The sequence below is a fragment of the Poecilia latipinna genome, unplaced genomic scaffold, assembly GCF_001443285.1.
Source record: "Poecilia latipinna isolate Pla-1442-1.1 unplaced genomic scaffold, P_latipinna-1.0 Scaffold3207, whole genome shotgun sequence".
NCBI classification, from domain to species: domain Eukaryota; kingdom Metazoa; phylum Chordata; class Actinopteri; order Cyprinodontiformes; family Poeciliidae; genus Poecilia; species Poecilia latipinna.
The window spans coordinates 20,186-38,120 of record NW_015115823.1 but is presented as its reverse complement, the minus strand read 5'-3'; the positions used below and the strand labels follow the sequence as shown (position 1 = coordinate 38,120).

Below are 17,935 nucleotides of genomic sequence, written 5' to 3'. Positions count from 1 at the left end.
AATATGGTCAAATCAACAAAAATATGTAAAAGTTTGTTTGCTTAAAGATGCAGTATGTAGCTTTTACCAAAAAAAAGTATGTTTTTTCTGTATTTATATGTCGTGACAGTATATCAGGCAGATAATGTGGAAAAAAATTGAGCTACTCCTTGAGCTACTATTACTGTCTGCAAAACTGCGTCGATCCAGTCAAAATCAGAGCGAAGAGGAGGGTCTTAGCGCTGTCAATCACCCTCCTGCTCAATGTGCTAATGATAGAAAAATAACTTACTGTTACAGGAAAACTGTTTATCCGCCATCATCAGTGACTATGATAACTAGCTTTAGCATGTTTGGCATGCTATGTTGAACCAGCTGGATTTGTAAATAGCAGGAAGGATGGAGCGAGTCCAAGTGATTGATAGCGCTAAGACCCTCCTCCTGACTCTGGTTATTTCCGACTGTTTCCTTAAAGCTGCAGCATGTAACTTTTACAAAATTTGTTTTTTTTCCATATTTATTAAAACTGTAACCATGTTGTGTAATATGAGACAATCTATGTAAAAAAAATCAAGCTACTCCTTGCACCGCTCTCGGTCAAAAACAACCAGTCAGAGCCAGGAGGAGGGTCTTAGTGCTGTCAATCACTCTCCTGTACACTGCTCAATGTGCTCATGGTGGAAAACATTAACACCATGTTTTTCCACCATCACACAGATTGCTATTTGCTTCGTGAATTAGGAAATGCTAAGACAGAGGAGACAATGAATAGAGCAGATTAACTAATATGAAGTTCAAATGTCAGGTGTGGTGGTTGAGAGGTGGTGAGGAGAGACACAGAGACCCAGGTTGTAGAAAAAAATGATTAATTTAATGGAGATGCTCAAAAACAGTCCAGATCAGGCGGCAAGGCAGAAAGATTAGCACACAGCTAAATACTGGTATCAACTGAAAACCTGAAGACTGAAAACGAGAGCTAGACCAACACAGGACTTAACAGTTCGTCTGTGAAGGTAAGCAGACAAACGATGAATGACGTAAACACGACGAGGATCCGACAACAGACAAAGACAACAGGTGGGACTAAATACACAGGGAGGGTAATCAGGAGACTAGACAGAGCTGGGATCAATCAACAGGGAGGACAGGACAGAGACTCACAGGGAAACAGGACTAAACACAGAAAATCTCAAAATAACCACACAGAGAAACACAGATCACAACATCAAAATGCTGCTTCCTACTTTCAATACATAAATAAAACTTTAAAAATGGGCTAAGATGCAAAGAGTTCCAGAAATAAATGTAATATCTGAAGCACACTTGAGCACTGATTAATTTCATGTTATTACAGCAGAAAATGTCAAGATGTTTCAAAGAAGCTGACTCACCTGTGGTATAAATATTAAATAAAGTAATTATAAGCAAATTAATCTAATAAAGTATTAGATTCAAGCAGAAGATGGTCTAAATACTTTCCAACTGATACCAGTCAGACTGCAGAAATTTAGATGAAAAATGTCACTCTATCAAGATTTTTGCTATTTTATTCAGTTCAAAACCAGTTTTTGTTGCTCATTGTTTGAACACCCAGCTGAATTCAACTCACAAAATTGCTCCACAAACTGGACAATTGTGCTGTAAATGACTTAAACCTGCAAACATTTTATTCAGAATGTAAAATGTCGTTTTTGATATTTTGCACAGGTTAAATGTTTGTTGGGAAACAGCTGTTAAAATTTTGTTTTGCCGATTAACAGAAAAGCGGGAGAAGTCCGAGCTTTATTTGACCGCTGTTGCCCTCTAGTGGCTCATCCGCAGATTTACCTTCAGTACCTGGAATCAGTTTTTCCACCTGCTCAAATTTTCTACTTTCTTTATAGCCACAACTTTAATGCAGACACTCGCTTGTTTTTGTCACGTTTTTAGTGGTTGTCACGTTTTCTTTCTGGTTTAAACGTTTAAATCGGTTTCTGGTGAATATCTGAGATAAAAGAAAGAAAAATGATTATTTTTCAGGTTGTTATTTTTGTCCTTTTGTCACCAGCTCAATCATCGGGTTTCCTTCATGCTGTTTTAATAATTTGGGAAGATATGTGCTGACTTTCCCTTCACCTCAGAACTGAGTCAGTTTCTCATTAAAGATGATTGTAGATGTCAGCATCAGAAGTAATCTGGTGACATTTATGCATGATATCCTCCTCCAGTCGAACGCCTCCAACCCTCATCAACACAGCTGACCCAACATGTGCTCCGTGTGTGTGTGTGTGTGTGTGTGTGTGTTTCTCCTTTCATTAGTCGATGTGATCTGCTTGTCACTTCCTACGTTGTTGCGTTGAGACACATTTGTACTTCAAAGAGAAGCTCCTCATTATTTCCCTGATGGCTCGTATAAATGTAGAGATGATCTGCAGACAAACAAACCAGCGCATGCAGGCAAAGCAGAGAATGAAACTTTGTTTTCAACATATTTTACTACTAAAATATTTTAAAAAATGGCACGCATGATGGTCAAAACTGTCATGTTGAGACTTGCGATTGGTCACCAAATGTTTGCAAAAACTATTCTGTTTTTGCAAACATTTGCAAAAACAGAATAGTTGGTAAATAAATAAGCATTCGGTGTTTTAAAGAAGTAAGCAAAGCACTCAAATTTGTGTATCGACGTGTAAATCATTGTAGATTTTTATGGTTCGCAAGTTAAATTTTCTAGATTTTTTAAAATCTTATAGGCAACAAAAACAGGATATTGCTCCTTCTTACTTTATTTTGCTAAGTTTATGAAATTACCGTGTTCAAGTCTGCAATTTAGGAAAAGACACTGGATATTTTTTTATCCACAATTCCTAATACATTATATATATTTAATATATATAATTTTATGTACTGTATTTGGTCTTTATTTATTCGGTTTTACATTTATGCCTTCACTGAAAAGGAATGGCTCTATATGCCTGTTTATGACATGAACATGATCCTCTGGGGTGTCCAGCATTTTTTAAAGAGGGGACCCTGGCCCCACCTTACCCTGCTTGGGGACACCACTGTAAAAACACAAAACAGGATTATAAAGAAAAATTATTATTTTCAAGTTCATTCATAGATTTATTTTTGTATGTTAATCTAACATTTAAAGAAATATTAAATCAAAATTGATTTTTTTAAATCTATTTTTGTCATGGCTAATCAATTATTTCCTAATAGTCCTTGATTCAAGCAAAATCCATCAATCGTAAGTAAAGACAAAAAAAAATTTAAATCAGTCCTGGAATTTACATCAGATTAGTTTTTATTGTCAAAAGTAACACAAAGTACCGAAATATGAAAATACAAAGATTAATTTTTTCAGACTCAGGTTTGAAGTTAAGCGGATCAAGTTTGGCCGTCAGATTGAACGCAACCTTTTTGGCTATTTTTTTCTTTTGCTACTTTTTCTTTTCTTTTATTTAATTTATAACATCAAGTATTCCATCAGCTGAAAAACTGCTGCAATTAAAATGACAGGTAGCTGATTTAATATTTCTTCCAAATCAAGCAAACAAAAAACATTGCTTTACAATATTTTCAATTTTTAAAACCTAATTTCTTCTATATTTTCTTCATTTGATCTTAATGCAGAAAAGTCAGTATTTTCATTTCTAGTTAACTAAATTCTGAATGTAATTTGTCTTTTAATCTACTTCATGAAAAAGTCCAGAGATCAAAACAAGAATGTTATTAATTCTCTTTTTAATCCAAAAAAACACACAAGTTGCTCAAAACCACCCTGGAAAAGCCAGAACCGTTCAACGCTCTCGGTTAAATTTTTATTTAAAAATATGTAGAAACAGGAGCACATGTGTAAACACACACCAACAGCGGAGACGCTCCGCTCAGCATCAACCTGGACCGGAACAAAAGCCACAAAAAGCAAAAAAACTTCACAGCAGCACTTTCACCCTCTCAAAGTAAATCCATCCAGCTCAGCGCGTTGCACATCACAAACCTCAACAACTTCAGCAAACGTTTAATCCTGAAATCAAATAAAAGCCAGAGTTTAACTATTCGCTGTACAGAAACGCAGCTACTGCAGGAGTCTGGGAAATGACTGGAGACCCTCAATTCAGCACAAATGTTTGTACCTTTAGCTCCAATTTTTTATTAAAACAAAAAACAAACTAAACTTCAGCAGCACCAGAGACCTCCACACTGCAAAAACACAAAATCTTAGAGTATTTATGATCTAGTTTCTAGTGTAAAACCTTAATACACTTGAAATAAAATAAATAAGTTACAAGTAACTTTTCAGTTTGTTTTTTGGAAACAATTATTTAGGGAATTAAATAATTATTTATTTTAAGTAAATAATTTAAGGAATCATTGACATAAAATAAGCTTCTATATTTTGCTGAAAAGTTACTTCTAAATTATTTTAGTCTTTTTTCAAGTGAACTAGGATATTTGCACTATCAACTAGACAAAAATACTTGGTAGGATTTTGTGTTTTTGCACTGCAGAGAGCTGCAGTCCTTGTCAAAAATAACTTAAAGTGCAATAGAGAAGGCTGAGAAAAGCAACCCTAAAATTAAAGGGTTTACTGGAACCATCAGGAAGGAAATGGTAGCATTTCTAATCTGCTTCGTTTGGATGTTTCCTGTCACTAGAAACGCTGAAACTGTTCAGAAACTAAAGTTAAAGTGACAGTTTTATTTCAGCTGAGTCAAAGGTTCGACTAAAACTCAGCAGCAACGAAACGAACAACATGGCCGCTCGTTACTGGAGGTAATCAGTCAAGAAGCCTTTTTTTTCCCTAAATTTAGCGCTTTCCTTTTGTTCTAAGATGCATCAGGTTTGGCTAACAGTCTGGACCTTCGTCCTGCGGCTCGTCCTGGAACGGGTAGCTGAGCGCCGGAGGGAAGCCCTGAGTCCGCGGCAGCTCGTCCAGCAGCACCAGGTCCTCCACCTCCCTGCCTCTGTAGCGCCGCCTGCAGATCTTTACCGTGACTTTCCGGCCCTGGAACACCTTCAGCGCCTCTTTGGAGGCCATGGCCTTGGCGGCGGCCTCGTCGCGCCCGTAGCCCGTGCCCATGTAGACGGTCTGGCAGCGGATTTCGCACACATGGCCATCCTTCTGCGTGCGTCCCGCCGGGAGGCCCGCAATGTCCTTCAGCGGCACGAACACGCATGTCACCGTCTGTTTGCACGACTCCACGCAGCTGCGCAGGATCTCGAAGTGGTCCAGGTTGGGGCCGAAGCCGCCGGCCGACACCAGTTTCCACGCCACAGCCTTGTAGAGACGGTTGAAGAAGGGTTGTTGTTCCGCCGGAGCCTGAGGTGGCGGCCCGGACTTCTGGATGGCAGACCGCGCCGCCGCTCTCCCGGACGGCCGGCCGTCGGCTTCGGTTCTGGATCGCTTCACACAGCCTTCGGGGTCGCCGTCTGGGAACGAAGACAGAACGTTGTTGAAGCAGAAGAAGACGTGTTTAATGATGAAGAAACACTCCATCAAAATCAGATGTCCTTTTTAAAATCCCAAGTTAAAGCAAACAAAACTCAAACTGTTTAGTAAAACCCAACCAGCATCACTTTTATGCTTCACAATAATAAAAATGTGCTTTTCATCACCGTCTGGGGCGCTGCGCTTTCCTCTGGCTGTGATTCCAGCTCTCGTTGTTTTGTGGACTGGCGGGTCCTGGACGGCGATCCCCTCGCCCATATCCTTGATCTTGTCCATGACAGCCTGCGGGTAACTGAGACAGAGAGGAGAGCAAAGTTACATCAGCTGGATGTGCAGAGAAGCTGGAAAAAGCTCAGAAGGTACCGTTTTCTGGTTGTTGATTTCTAAAATTAGTCCACTTTGTTGTTAACTGCTAAAAAATGTTTGACTTCATTTAATTAATTATTAATTAAAATGTTGCATAAATACAAAGTCACGTGACAGAATATTAGGGCCAAGCAAAGATTTTTAATTATCAGAATAAAGTAGTAATATTAGAATGAAGTAGTAATTTTAAGAAAACTCTAACACGAAAATTAACAAAAAATGAAAACGAGGAATGTTGAGCACCTTGTGAAGTTATACTTTGGTATTGGTTTTAGAGATAAATACTTCATCTTTAAACTAATCAGCATAAAATTATGACCGGAATTTCAAACTATTTAGCAAACAACAGAGATAATTGTGAGGAACTGAGCTGCTTATGTTAGATCTTGAGAACCTTATAAGCTTTTTTTATTGTTAAAATTACTTTTTAATGTAATTTTATTACATTTTTATGATAAAATTGAGTCTTTTTTCAGCTAATGTTATGACTTTATTCTCTTAATTAAACAAAAATGATCATAGGCTGTTCCTTATACTCTGTTGTACAATTCACAGACCAGACGATTTAAATAAAAAACACTTTTTGAAAATATTTTCTGTTTTTAATTTATTTAGTGAGAAAACATTGATTTAAATTGGAAATGGTTTGAAAAAAATCTAAAACTTTATTTTTATGCCATACTGCTGAGCCCTATTGTGATGACAGCATTCATATAGAGTTTCACAATATGTTACATTGCAGACATTACTCTATATCAATGTGTGCAATACTGAAAATAACTTGATGCAAAACCTGGGAGGACATTATATTCAAAATAAGATAATATTAACCACTATTTGTGCAACAACTATAAAAACAATAAATAGTTTTTTTCACGTGTAAGAGCATTTAGTTTGTTTTATTTAATGTAATTTTAAATCCATATTTTTAATAATGCTAGTTTGGTGCTCTTGGGGCCCCCTGGTGGTGTGGAGGCACTAAGCAGCCGCTTATCTCTCTACGGCCTTGGGCCGGCCCTGGTTAAAGTGAATGTCCAGTCCAGAGAGACCTACCTGCAGCCGAGGAAGACGTGGTTGGCCCAGACCATGGACAGAGATAGTAGCCTGTCCAAACTGCTGCTGCAGGTCCCCGGCTTCACCGTGGGGAAAGCCTCCATGTTCCTCAGGATGAACTCCCTCCGAGCAGACCACTGCTTGCTGCTCTCACAGTAGCCCCGAAACGACTCGATCCACTGGGCCAGCTGCGGGTTCTGGCTCAGGTACTCTGAGACGTCATCTCCACATCTCACCCCCGCCATCCCTGATGGACACAGGGACAGTGATTCCAAAACTTCCGCTCTGAATCAAAGCAGCACCCAAGTTAGACCGACTCAGATTAGCATTAACTAACATGAAAAACAAGTAAGGATAGCTTAAGCCGTTGAATATCTCGTGTTGTGCTGTTATTACCTCACCTGGCTGTTTAATTTAACTGACCAGTAATGTTACAAAGTGGCTCTCACCTGCTGACGATAAGTTGAACCAAACGTCAAGTCAAAAAACATTAGCTAAACCAAAAGACCCACGAAGAACTACGAAGCATCGTTTATCTTACATGGAATAAGCAACAAGGCCGCCATTGTTTTGGAGTCAATATCTCCTCGTTTAACATTAAGAAACTCTCACATGCTGCGCTGTTCTGTTGCGATAAGCTGCTAGCTAGCTACATTGTCGAACAGTGACGTAAGATCCGCGACTTAGAAGAAAAACTACAATTCCCACAACTCGGACATAAACTACCGGCTCCCATTCGCAAATGGCATAACATTTGCAAATAAAGAACAACTTTAAACCACCCAGTCTGATTACTGAGGCATATTTATTAATATTTTTAAAACAGACACAAACGAGTTAGCGTTGGCTAGCTTACGTTCGGCTGCTGTTGGTATCCATAGCAACCGCGGAAGTGCTAGCGTTCATCCAGTAACGGTTTCCGGTTGTTCTCAAGTCTGATGGCGGTTTGTTTTTGTCCGTGAATGAAAAAAATAAAACTCTGCTTTGATTTATCGGGCTTTTTAAAAAACAATAATTTAAATATTAAAGATGATTCACGAGCTGCTGTTGGCACTCAGCGGATACCCCGGAACCATCTTCACATGGAACAAGCGGACAGGTTTACAGGTAAAACTGATGCAAAATGGATGCCAGCTAGATGTTTGTGAATTTTAAACCTTTCATTCATATTGAGCTGTTTTTCATTACCTGAGATAAGTTATTTGAGTAATTTAATTAAAAAAATAAAACACAAATAAATATATTCAGTCCATAGAGTTAATTGTGGTGGCTTTCAGGAAGCGAAAAACCAATGGTCAGTTTCTCACAGACTTTAAATATTACATAAAACCGATGCAAATTTTAAGATTTTGGCCTACAAAGACTACTGAATAGACAGTTGTCCAGACAGTTCAATAAAAGGGAGTGCTGCATCCAAGCATCTTAATGGGAAGTTGAGTTGAAGGACAAAGTGGTTGTGAAAAGTTAAACAAGCAGCTGGAGATTTTCAAGAGTCGCTGTTCTGAATGTCCAGGGGATGAGATGCAAATATCAGATTCCTTGTGTGAAAACATACCAGATTCTGAAATGGCGCTTTTGGATTTATCGTCATTTCTCCACGCCTGGTAAGATGGATAGTTATCTAAAATGCTTTTCCACTTCCCAAATTAATGAGCTGCAGCAGTTTCCTCTCTATAGCATCAGGAATCCTGTGTACACTGCAAAACGTCTTACCTAGTATTTTTGGTATAATTTCTAGTGCAAATATCTTGGTACATTTGAAAGAAGACAAAATTAACTTACAAGTAACTTTTCAGTAGATATTATTGTTGATGAACAAGTAGTAGTTTCACTGGCAAATTATTTCAGTTTTAACAAGACAATTTTTCCATATTATAAAAGAAGAAAATGTGCCAGTGGAACTAGAACTTTTTCATCAATATTAAGGAATTATTGACATAGAACAAGAGCGTATATCTTGCTGAAAATATACTTGTTAATTAGTTTTGTTCTATTTAAAATGAACTAAGATATTTACACTAGGAACTAAACAAAAGTTCTTGGTAAGGTTTTATGTTTTTGCAGTGCTTGGTGAGGTATGTTAGTTTGAAAAACTCTCATTTTTTTATCTCAGTTAAACATCATATGTGGTTTCTGTCCTAGGTGTCCCAGGACCTTCCCTTCCTTCATCCCAGTGAGACCAGTGTCCTGAACCGGCTGTGCAAACTGGGCTCAGATTACATTCGCTTCACTGAGTTCATAGAGCAGCACACCGGCCACGTTCATCAACAAGTGAGTCTCTATGTTATATAACTTTACTTCCACAATAAAGTTAGCAAAAGTGACGAACTCAATGAGTCCAGCTGCCCGTTTAATTCATGTTTATTGGAATTGTTTAACTTTGAATTAAAATGTTGTGTTTTTCAGGAACATCACACCAACCAGCCGAACCAGACGGGTCTTCATGGAATCTACCTACGAGCGTTTTGCACCGGACTGGACTCCATGCTGCAGCCGTACCGACAGGCGCTGCTGGACCTCGAGCAGGAAGTAAGATCACAGCGCAGCCAAAGACGTCGCCTAGCTTAGCACGCAACGGGACGCTGGTTTAACTTCTGCTTATGTTTCAGTTCCTGGGAGACCCACATCTGACGATATCCCATGTGAATTACAAGCTCGACCAGGTAACTCAGGGAACAAACGATTATGTATTTTACAAATGTGACAGTTTGACTGAACTTTTGTCTTTTTTAATTAAGTTTCAGTTGCTGTTTCCCTCCGTTATCATGGTGGTGGAAACTATAAAGTCACAGAAGGTAAGAAACATTTAATGAGGAGTTTATGATCTAAAACATTTCATTTTGATTTATACTGATGGCCACAATAAAACTGTGGTGATAATTGTGATTTGATATATAAAGCAGCTCTTCATAATTTACCCTTTTCAGAAACTCATTGAAGGTTTTTTTGATATATCTTCTGATTTTAGAAGACTGTTTTTTTTTGCCAGTCAGCTATGAAAGATTGCATTTTTCTTCCTTAAATTGACTCCTATATGGAGCTAAATTAGGGCCATAAGATTAAAAAAAAAAGAGTGAAACTCAAGAATATTAAATTGTTTCAGTTTCAAATCTGAAACTGAAAAAAACTGAAAACTTTTTTCCAGTTTCTTTATTTTCAGTATCTCTTTCAAGTTCAAAACTTAATTTTTTTCAGTTTCAAAAATGTTTTTAATTTTTAAATTTTTTTTTTCAGTTCCATTTTTTTATGTTTTTTGATTGTTTATTCAATGTTGCATGACTCTGTGCTTTTGTGTTTAATGATGCAAAGCACTTTGAAATGCCTTGCTGCTGAAATGTGCTATACAAATAAAATTTGATTGATTGATTAAATTAACTTTTCAGTTTCAAAACCTTTTCTTAGGTATTTTTTTTGTCTTTGGAACAAACTTTATGGCACCACTTTAGCTCCATACTCATGTTTTTAAAACACAGTCGGTTAACAGAGTCGTCTGGCTGTTTTAGATCCATGGCTGTCAGATCCTGGAGACGGTGTACAAGCACAGCTGCGGGGGGCTTCCTCCGGTGCGCATGGCTTTAGAAAAGTAAGACCGCTCCCGTTTCAAAGTTTGTTTCAGTTTAACTCTGAGATGCAGAATGAAACCCTCCTCTGGTGCTTCTCTTCCTGCAGGATTCTGGCCGTGTGTCATGGTGTGATGTACAAGCAGCTCGCCGCCTGGATGCTCCATGGGCTGCTGCTGGACCAAAGCGAGGAGTTTTTCATCAAACAGGGTCCCAGCGCAGGAGGCGCCGCTGCCAACCAGGACGAGGAGGAGGAGGACCTGGGACTGGGCGGTCTGAGTGGAAAACAGCTGAGAGAGCTGCAGGACCTGGTGAGGCGCTGCAGGCAGAACCTTACTGCTTTAAATCTTACCTAAAGAATGGTCACAAATTTTGCTGGACAATAAATGTCCTCAAAAATTGTTGCGATAAATGAAAATTTTATTTTAATAGTAATGACATAATAATAATGCAAGGACACATTCTCAGACATCAATACATTTTAAATTCTAATGAACATTTAACACTGGAACTGGAAGACATTTTAAATATGCAAAATAAATAAACAAAACAACAAATAAAAGGAATTATGACATCTTTTGAAATTGTTCTTCAAAAAAAAGGCTAGTTAAGACAAATGTCTTTATGTGTCTTAGAGTCACATAAAGACAGTTACAAAGTCAGCCTTCTCTCAGAACGTTTCTAGGGTTAAAGTCACATCAAGATCTGCTGTTATGATGTAAAGCACTTTGAACTGCGTTGTTGCTGTTGAAATAAAATAAACGTGACTTGATGGTTTCTAACTTTTGTGTTTTGCTCAGCGGCTGATCGAGGAGGAGAACATGCTGGCTCCGTCTCTGCAGCAGTTCTCTCTGCGAACAGAGATGCTGCCGTCTTACATTCCCATCCGGGTGGCAGAGAAGATCCTGTTTGTGGGGGAGTCAGTTCAGATGTTTGAAAACCACAACCACAGCCCGTCCAGAGCCGGTACTGACCCGCAGACCAGCGCCCAGCATCGTGAGGGCGCCTCCTGGTTCTGATCACTGTTCTGTTTCAGGCTCCATATTGAAACACCAGGAGGACACGTTTGCTGCCGAGCTGCACAGACTCAAACAGCAGCCTCTGTTCAGCTTGGTGGACTTTGAGAATGTGATCGATGGGATCCGGAGCACGGTGGCCGAGGTCGGTTCAGATGTTTGAAATAACACTTTTCTTTTCCAGCAGCCATTGTACGTGCTGGAACTCTGCTTGGGTTGCTAGGTAACGGGGTAGTGCTTGCTGAACCGTCACATTACATCTGATGGGTTTTTTAAACGGCTCCAAAAAGAACTTTTATGTTATTGCCAAAAAACAAGTTTTTTTTTTTAAGCACTTGGGTTGATTTTTAGAAGCAGTAAAAACCCAAATGGGAGAACAAAAACGTACAAAATGTGAATTTTGTATAATAGGTCCCATTTAAAAATCAACATTTGGAACTTTTGAAATCCAAGGAGAGCATTGTTGGAAAAATAATCCTGATTTTCCAAAAATGAAATTTTCAGGAAGCACTAATTTTACTGATCAGTAATGGGTTAACCGCCCAGCCCGCCGGCCGGTCCAGATAACATCTCTCTGCTCTGCAGCACCTCTGGACGCTGATGGTGGAGGAGGCGGATCTGCTGGAGAAGCTCAAGGTTTGTGGTCATGCCGTTTGTTTTCTGGAGCAGAAATCTTTGAAGGATGGATGTGTGCTGACGTTTCCCGGCCTCTTCCAGATCGTTAAGGACTTCTACCTGTTGGGCCGCGGGGAGCTCTACCAGGTCTTCATCGACCTCGCCCAGCAGATGCTGAAGGCGCCGCCAACGGCGGTCACTGAGCACGGTAAGTATGGCTGCCTCACAGCCGGGGTTAGCGCAGTTATTTCTGTTTGTCTTCTTTTTTTTCTGTCTTTATATTTTGTCTTTCATTCTTTCTGCTTGCCTTTTCTTCCTTTGTTTCTTTTTCATTTTTTGTTTATCTTTCTGTTTGTCTTTTGTTGTTTTGTTTTTCTTTCTGTTTTTTGTTTTTCTTTTTTACTTTCTGTTTGATTCTGTTTCTTTCCTTTTTTATGCCGTTTGTTTTCTTGTTTTTTTTTTTTGGGGTTTAGGTTTTTCATTGTCTGTTTATTTTCCTACCTCCTGGCTGGTAAATGTGTTAAAAGTTATTTTTTAAATTTATTTAGCAGCACGTTTCTGTGCTTTCTGCCTGCAGACGTTAACGTTGCCTTCCAGCAGGCGGCGCACAAGGTTCTGCTGGACGACGACAACCTGCTGCCTCTGCTGCACCTCACTGTGGACTACCAGGGGAAAGACGCCAAAGGTCAGCGGAGAAACATCAGCTCGATGAGGCTACCCGGTCATTAAAGGCTCAACTGCTGGTTGGAGAGTTTATGAGACAGAAATATTTCTTCTCATATATAACATATTTGTATTTATTTTAGAATAATTTATACCTTTTAAGCTGAAAATTTGGTAATAATGCTGATGCCAGAAATTTGCTTTCTGGTACTTTTTCTTTCAGAGTATTTATTCTACAGTACTTTCTGGTACCATGGGAGTATTTTAATATTCTACTGCTACTTCTAAAGGTTCTTCATTTGAAACTTTTATTAAATTCTAGTATACTGAAGAAAAAAATCACTAGCCGGTTATTTTTATGTACTTTCTGTAACTTTTGAGATATTTTAAGGTTTTGGGGGATTTACAAGCTGCATTCATCACCTTATAGGGTATTTTGTAGAACTTGTTTTGTATGACTGAAACAGTTAATGGTATTAATCATGATGAAATTATCTTCACAGACTGTAAATAAAGTCCATATCCAGAAAGAACGACACATTCAGAGCAGTAAATAATCAAAAACTGTGCAAAAATGATATATTTTGCATTTTGAGACTAAAAAATAGCCTGTTTGTAAATATATTCTACCCAAAACTCTTCAAGTTCCAGTTTTAGCTTCAGTTCAAATTCTGTAGTGGCAGCGACACACAGAGTTACAGAACATTCACAGAGAAAACAGAAAAAGTTAACAGCCATAAATAAATTAATTAAAAGCTTCCTCAGTTGAAACATTTACAGACGATTCCTTTTCAGAAGAGCCTAAAAACATTTGGAGCTCCTTTAGTTTCATGTTTTCTGCAGCTGGTTCCAGTGAGGTGGATCAGATTTTTTCTGGTTTGTGTTTCAGAGGCGTCGGGTCCCAGAGACGGAGCCACTCCTCCTCAGGACTCGTCTCCTCGGGAGGCTCCGCCCACCGGCTGGGCGGCCCTCGGCCTGGCCTACAAGGTCCAGTGGCCGCTGCACATCCTCTTCACGCCTGCCGTCCTGGAAAAGTGCGTATCATTAAAGGGGCAGTACCACATAAAATCAACTTTTTCCAAGGTTTTATGTATAAATAAGCATAAGAGTTGCTAAATACCTGCTAATACATTCCTACCACTCTTTAACAAAGTTTAACTGCCCCATAACACATTGTTTTACAAAAACAGTGTTTTAACCATCACTTATGACACATAAAATACACTTATTAAGCACAGAAAAGACTTCATACCTTCTCTCATGGGATCCAAATAGAAAGAGAGACCGTTTGGTAGCGTGGGAAAACATTTCACCCGCCATAACGGTACGATCCATTAAACTCAAAACGGCAACCTGAGAGGTTCATATACTCAGCAGCAAAGAAATTCACAGTCACAACAACACATTAAATGCAAATGAAATCATAATTTCAAAACCGGAAGTTACCCTGCTGTTTTGCAGTGGAACTGTCGTCTTTTCAAATTAAAAGCTCATATAATTTCTTCCTGCAATAAACTTCCCATTTTACAATCGCACTGCTACACATTCATGTTTGACAAATCCTTTAATCTCCATGGCAACCATTCAAATGTGCACAATGGCTCCTCCCCCACTCAGCTCCTTCAGACTAGCCAGCAGCAATTAGCAAGCACCTGGTGGAGCCGCACATCTGCTGAGCTCTTTGTAGGAGCCAATTCTCAGTAAAAACGTTAAAGGGTTAACAAAGGAGCCATGTTGGGAGGACTTCCTGAAAGAGAAGAAACTTCTTAAAGAGACAGGCCCAGTTTCAAAGGTTTAAATCAGGAAGTAAAATTTATTTGATATGTAAGTTAATATAGTTACTTGATTGGGCTATAAAATGATGAATTGTGTCTGGAAATCACAGAGCACCGGCCCTTTAAGCAGCTCTAATCTCTGACCTCAGCCTTCATGTCCACTTCCTGTGCGTCAGGTACAACGTGGTGTTCAGGTACCTGCTCAGCGTGCGGCGGGTGCAGTCGCAGCTGCAGCACTGCTGGGCTCTGCAGATGCAGAGGAAGCACCTGAAGTCCAGCCAATCAGACGCCGTGAAGTGGAGGCTCCGCAACCACATGGCGTTCCTCATCGACAACCTGCAGTACTACCTACAGGTAGAACCAGACCTGGGCGATAAGTCCGTTTTATTGATTAGTCAATTTTTTTTAAAATATCTGGATCTTTTTTTTCACCAAAGATCTCCTTGCTGATGTCAGCAGGCCCAGGCGGCCATCTTGTTTTACAGCTTCTATTTGTTTGGAATTTGAATTCAGATCAACTCTACGGCGTACGATTAGGGCCAGGTTAAGATTTTAATTACAAGAGTGCAGAAGTAGGACAATAAAGTCGAAATAATGAGAATAAAGTTTTAATATTACCAGAATAAAGTCATAATATAAGGAGAATGAAGCGATGTTTTGCACAAAAATACCAAAAAAATTTAAACAAGGAATGTTGAACCTCTTTTTTAAGTTATACTTGATAACTATAGAAGCGTTTTTCTGTTTAAAACAACTTTTTTTGTCGTAATATAAGATGTTGGGTAAAATAGTTGCAGAAAATAGTTCCTCTTTCTGGAACTATTTTCTGTCGTATGTCATTTCTTTTTTAGAAAAGAAAGTGAGGAAATCGGATCTGGTATGAAGAAAATCAGATGTTATTTTTCAGCCTCGGCAGGATGTTGGTTCAGAGTTGTGCTGCTGGCGAAGAGTCAGACGCTGCAGCAAGATGCTGCAAACCATTAATCCACTTGTTGATTAATGGTTTATTTGGTTAAAATGAGTTTCAATCTATTAACTAAAAGTGTCCAATTAAACCTTCTTTTAGCGATGTAGTATGACCGCTTTCCAGCAGAGGGTGCTGCTGCTCATCCTTATCCAGCTGATACACAGTTAAAAATGGCGGCTGTCCAAACAGTCCGGAGTGGGATGACAAATGCACTTTATGCAGTTTTGTTTTGAAATGTAATCACTCGTCAAGCTGTTTATGGTCACTATGAAAGATCTCATCCTTCATGTTAGAGGAAATGCGGTCGATTGTCTTCCTAGAGGAGAAAACTCAGGTTGTGAAGAAAATGATGGCTTATAAATTATCCATTGACTAAAGTTAGTCGATCGATAAGATCAGTCAGGTTTCAATCATTAACTGATGATTTGAATGATGGCTAACGGCTTGTGGTCTTCAGGTGGACGTCCTGGAGTCTCAGTTCACTCAGCTGCTGCAGCAGATCAACTCCACCAGAGACTTTGAGAGCATCCGGCTGGCCCACGATCATTTCCTCAGCAACCTGCTGGCTCAGTCCTTCATCCTGCTCAAGCCGGTACGTCTAACGGACGTCTGCAGCTCCAAAACGTTCTGAAGATATTAATGGAAAGATCAAAAGTTCAACCACACCACATTACCCAAACCAATCTGGTGTCAAATGTTTGTGCTGCATTTTTTTTGTGCTGCTTTTCTTTTGAGAATATTCTTGAAAGCTAAATGTGAGGCTGGAGTGGGAATGGTTGACCTCTGATGACCTCTGTAAGTATTTTAATTATTATCTTTAGTAGCAGCTCAAACTAAAATCTTTGCTGCACAAACGTTTTGTTTGATTCAAACTTTCATTAATATCTTCAAAGCAAAAGCATCACAATCAAAACAGTTGTGATGCACAAACATGGCTGAGTTGATTAACACTAATTTGTTAGATTTGAAGGTCAAAGGTCGTCCAGTCGGTGTCTGACCTCCAGTGCGTTCGTCTGCAGGTTTTCCACTGTCTGAGTGAGATCCTGGAGTTGTGTCAGAGCTTCTGCTCTCTGGTGGGGCAGAGCGTGGCGTCGCTGGACGACCGCGGAGCGGCTCAGCAGCTGGACCTGCTGGTGAAGGTAAGCCCCGCCCACCCGGCGCCGGCCACGGGTCCGACTCGGCGCTGACGCCGTGCCGTTTCAGGGCTTCCGGCGCCAGTCGTCTCTGCTCTTCAAAATCCTGTCCAGCGTGAGAAACCATCAGATCAACTCGGACCTGGCGCAGCTGCTGCTGCGTCTGGACTACAACAAGTACTACACACAGGCCGGCGGGACGCTGGGCGGGTACGACCCACACTGCAACCAGAGCCTCCTCCAGAATACCACGGCGACGCAGGGCCAGTGTACATAGGAACCAAAAAGGGAGAAAATTTCTGCCAAGAAAAATCAGAAATTTGGAGAAGAATCTCAGAAATTTTCTAGAAAAAACTCAAATTTTGAGATCTATCTCTTTCCATGTTTTTTTTCCAAAAAAGAGAAAATTTTTGTGTTTCAAAAGTTGAAAATTGTCTTGAAATTTCAGTTTCAAAAGAACAAGAATTTGACAATTTCCAAGTTTTTTTTATTTGAGCAAATGTTCGACTTTTTAAACTCAGAAATTTTCTTGTTTTTCTCTAAAAGCTCAGAGATTAATTTCAAAATTTCTGACCTTTTTTCTCACAAATTTTTGCCTTTTTTCTAGAAAATTTCTGAGATTAATCTAATAATTTTCTGAGTTTTGGGGCATAAATTTACTGCTCCTTTTTTTTTATGTAAAATGGTCCTGATCTGCCGTTGTAGGATGATCCAAACTGTTTATCTAATAAAATTTTTCTTTCCAGGGTTTAAGAGGAGCAGAAAATGAACCTCGATCTCAAACTCCTCTGGACTCGTTGCTTCTGTCTCCGTTTGGACTTTTCACACAGTTAAAGCTGCAGTTTAGGCTCATTTCTCACATAAAAGAATATTTAAGCTGCTTATTAAAGTACAGACTGCAAGCCTTGAAGAATTTAATATATATTTTTGGGCTGAAGTACCAGGAATGTTGCACATAAGGCTTGGGTTGGGGTTCCCCTGCTTCAATACACATTAGCTCATTAAGACTCAACAAAGTTGTCATAATGAAGTACTTCTATCACAAAACTAATAAAATTTGGAAAAAAAGAGAAAAGTTTAATAGATTATCCAATTAGAAGACACTATTTGATGAACCACAGGTAACTTCATGTTGCAAACTCAGAAATTGCCAAGTTTTTTCTAGAAAATTTCTGGAAAAAAATCTCAACATCTGAGTGTTTTGGGGGAAATTTACTCTTTTCCCTAAATGGCTCCAATTCGGCGTCGTAAAGGAGAAACTGAAACATGTAGGAAACTTTTTGGGCCGTTTAAATGTGATCAGTTTCCATCCAGACTCCAAAATGATCTAATTAAATACCAACATGTGAATCTTTTCTGTGCAGCTTTTGC

The 17,935-nt window shown here is 39.3% G+C and overlaps 2 protein-coding genes across 4 annotated transcripts; one reads left to right on the top strand and one right to left on the bottom strand.

Annotated features, from left to right (window-relative positions):
* Positions 1 to 4,645: 4,645 nt before the first annotated feature.
* Positions 4,646 to 7,769, bottom strand: cdkn2aip (CDKN2A interacting protein). 2 transcript variants are annotated; one of them, XM_015023122.1, is made up of 4 exons: positions 7,692 to 7,769; positions 6,836 to 7,082; positions 5,584 to 5,708; positions 4,646 to 5,397 (listed from the first exon to the last, which is right to left on the bottom strand). In XM_015023122.1, the coding sequence occupies exons 2-4, from the start codon at positions 7,078 to 7,080 to the stop codon at positions 4,814 to 4,816; spliced, it is 954 nt and encodes a 317-aa protein (XP_014878608.1). In that variant the 5' UTR covers positions 7,081 to 7,082; positions 7,692 to 7,769; the 3' UTR covers positions 4,646 to 4,813. The 2 variants fall into 2 exon arrangements, with proteins under 2 accessions (XP_014878608.1, XP_014878607.1); XM_015023121.1 differs by lacking the exon at positions 7,692 to 7,769 and adding an exon at positions 7,285 to 7,685.
* On the top strand, positions 7,763 to 17,910 carry tubgcp4 (tubulin gamma complex component 4). Of its 2 annotated transcripts, none has more exons than XM_015023119.1 (18): positions 7,763 to 7,942; positions 8,978 to 9,106; positions 9,242 to 9,364; positions 9,445 to 9,498; positions 9,574 to 9,630; positions 10,339 to 10,418; positions 10,505 to 10,706; positions 11,196 to 11,361; positions 11,432 to 11,556; positions 11,997 to 12,047; positions 12,129 to 12,234; positions 12,604 to 12,711; positions 13,579 to 13,723; positions 14,641 to 14,818; positions 15,889 to 16,023; positions 16,451 to 16,570; positions 16,635 to 16,774; positions 17,311 to 17,910. In XM_015023119.1, exons 1-18 carry the CDS (start codon positions 7,865 to 7,867, stop codon positions 17,315 to 17,317), a joined length of 2,004 nt encoding a protein of 667 aa, XP_014878605.1. In that variant the 5' UTR covers positions 7,763 to 7,864; the 3' UTR covers positions 17,318 to 17,910. The 2 variants fall into 2 exon arrangements, with proteins under 2 accessions (XP_014878605.1, XP_014878606.1); XM_015023120.1 differs by lacking the exon at positions 7,763 to 7,942 and adding an exon at positions 7,971 to 8,439.
* The last annotated feature ends 25 nt before the right edge of the window (positions 17,911 to 17,935 follow it).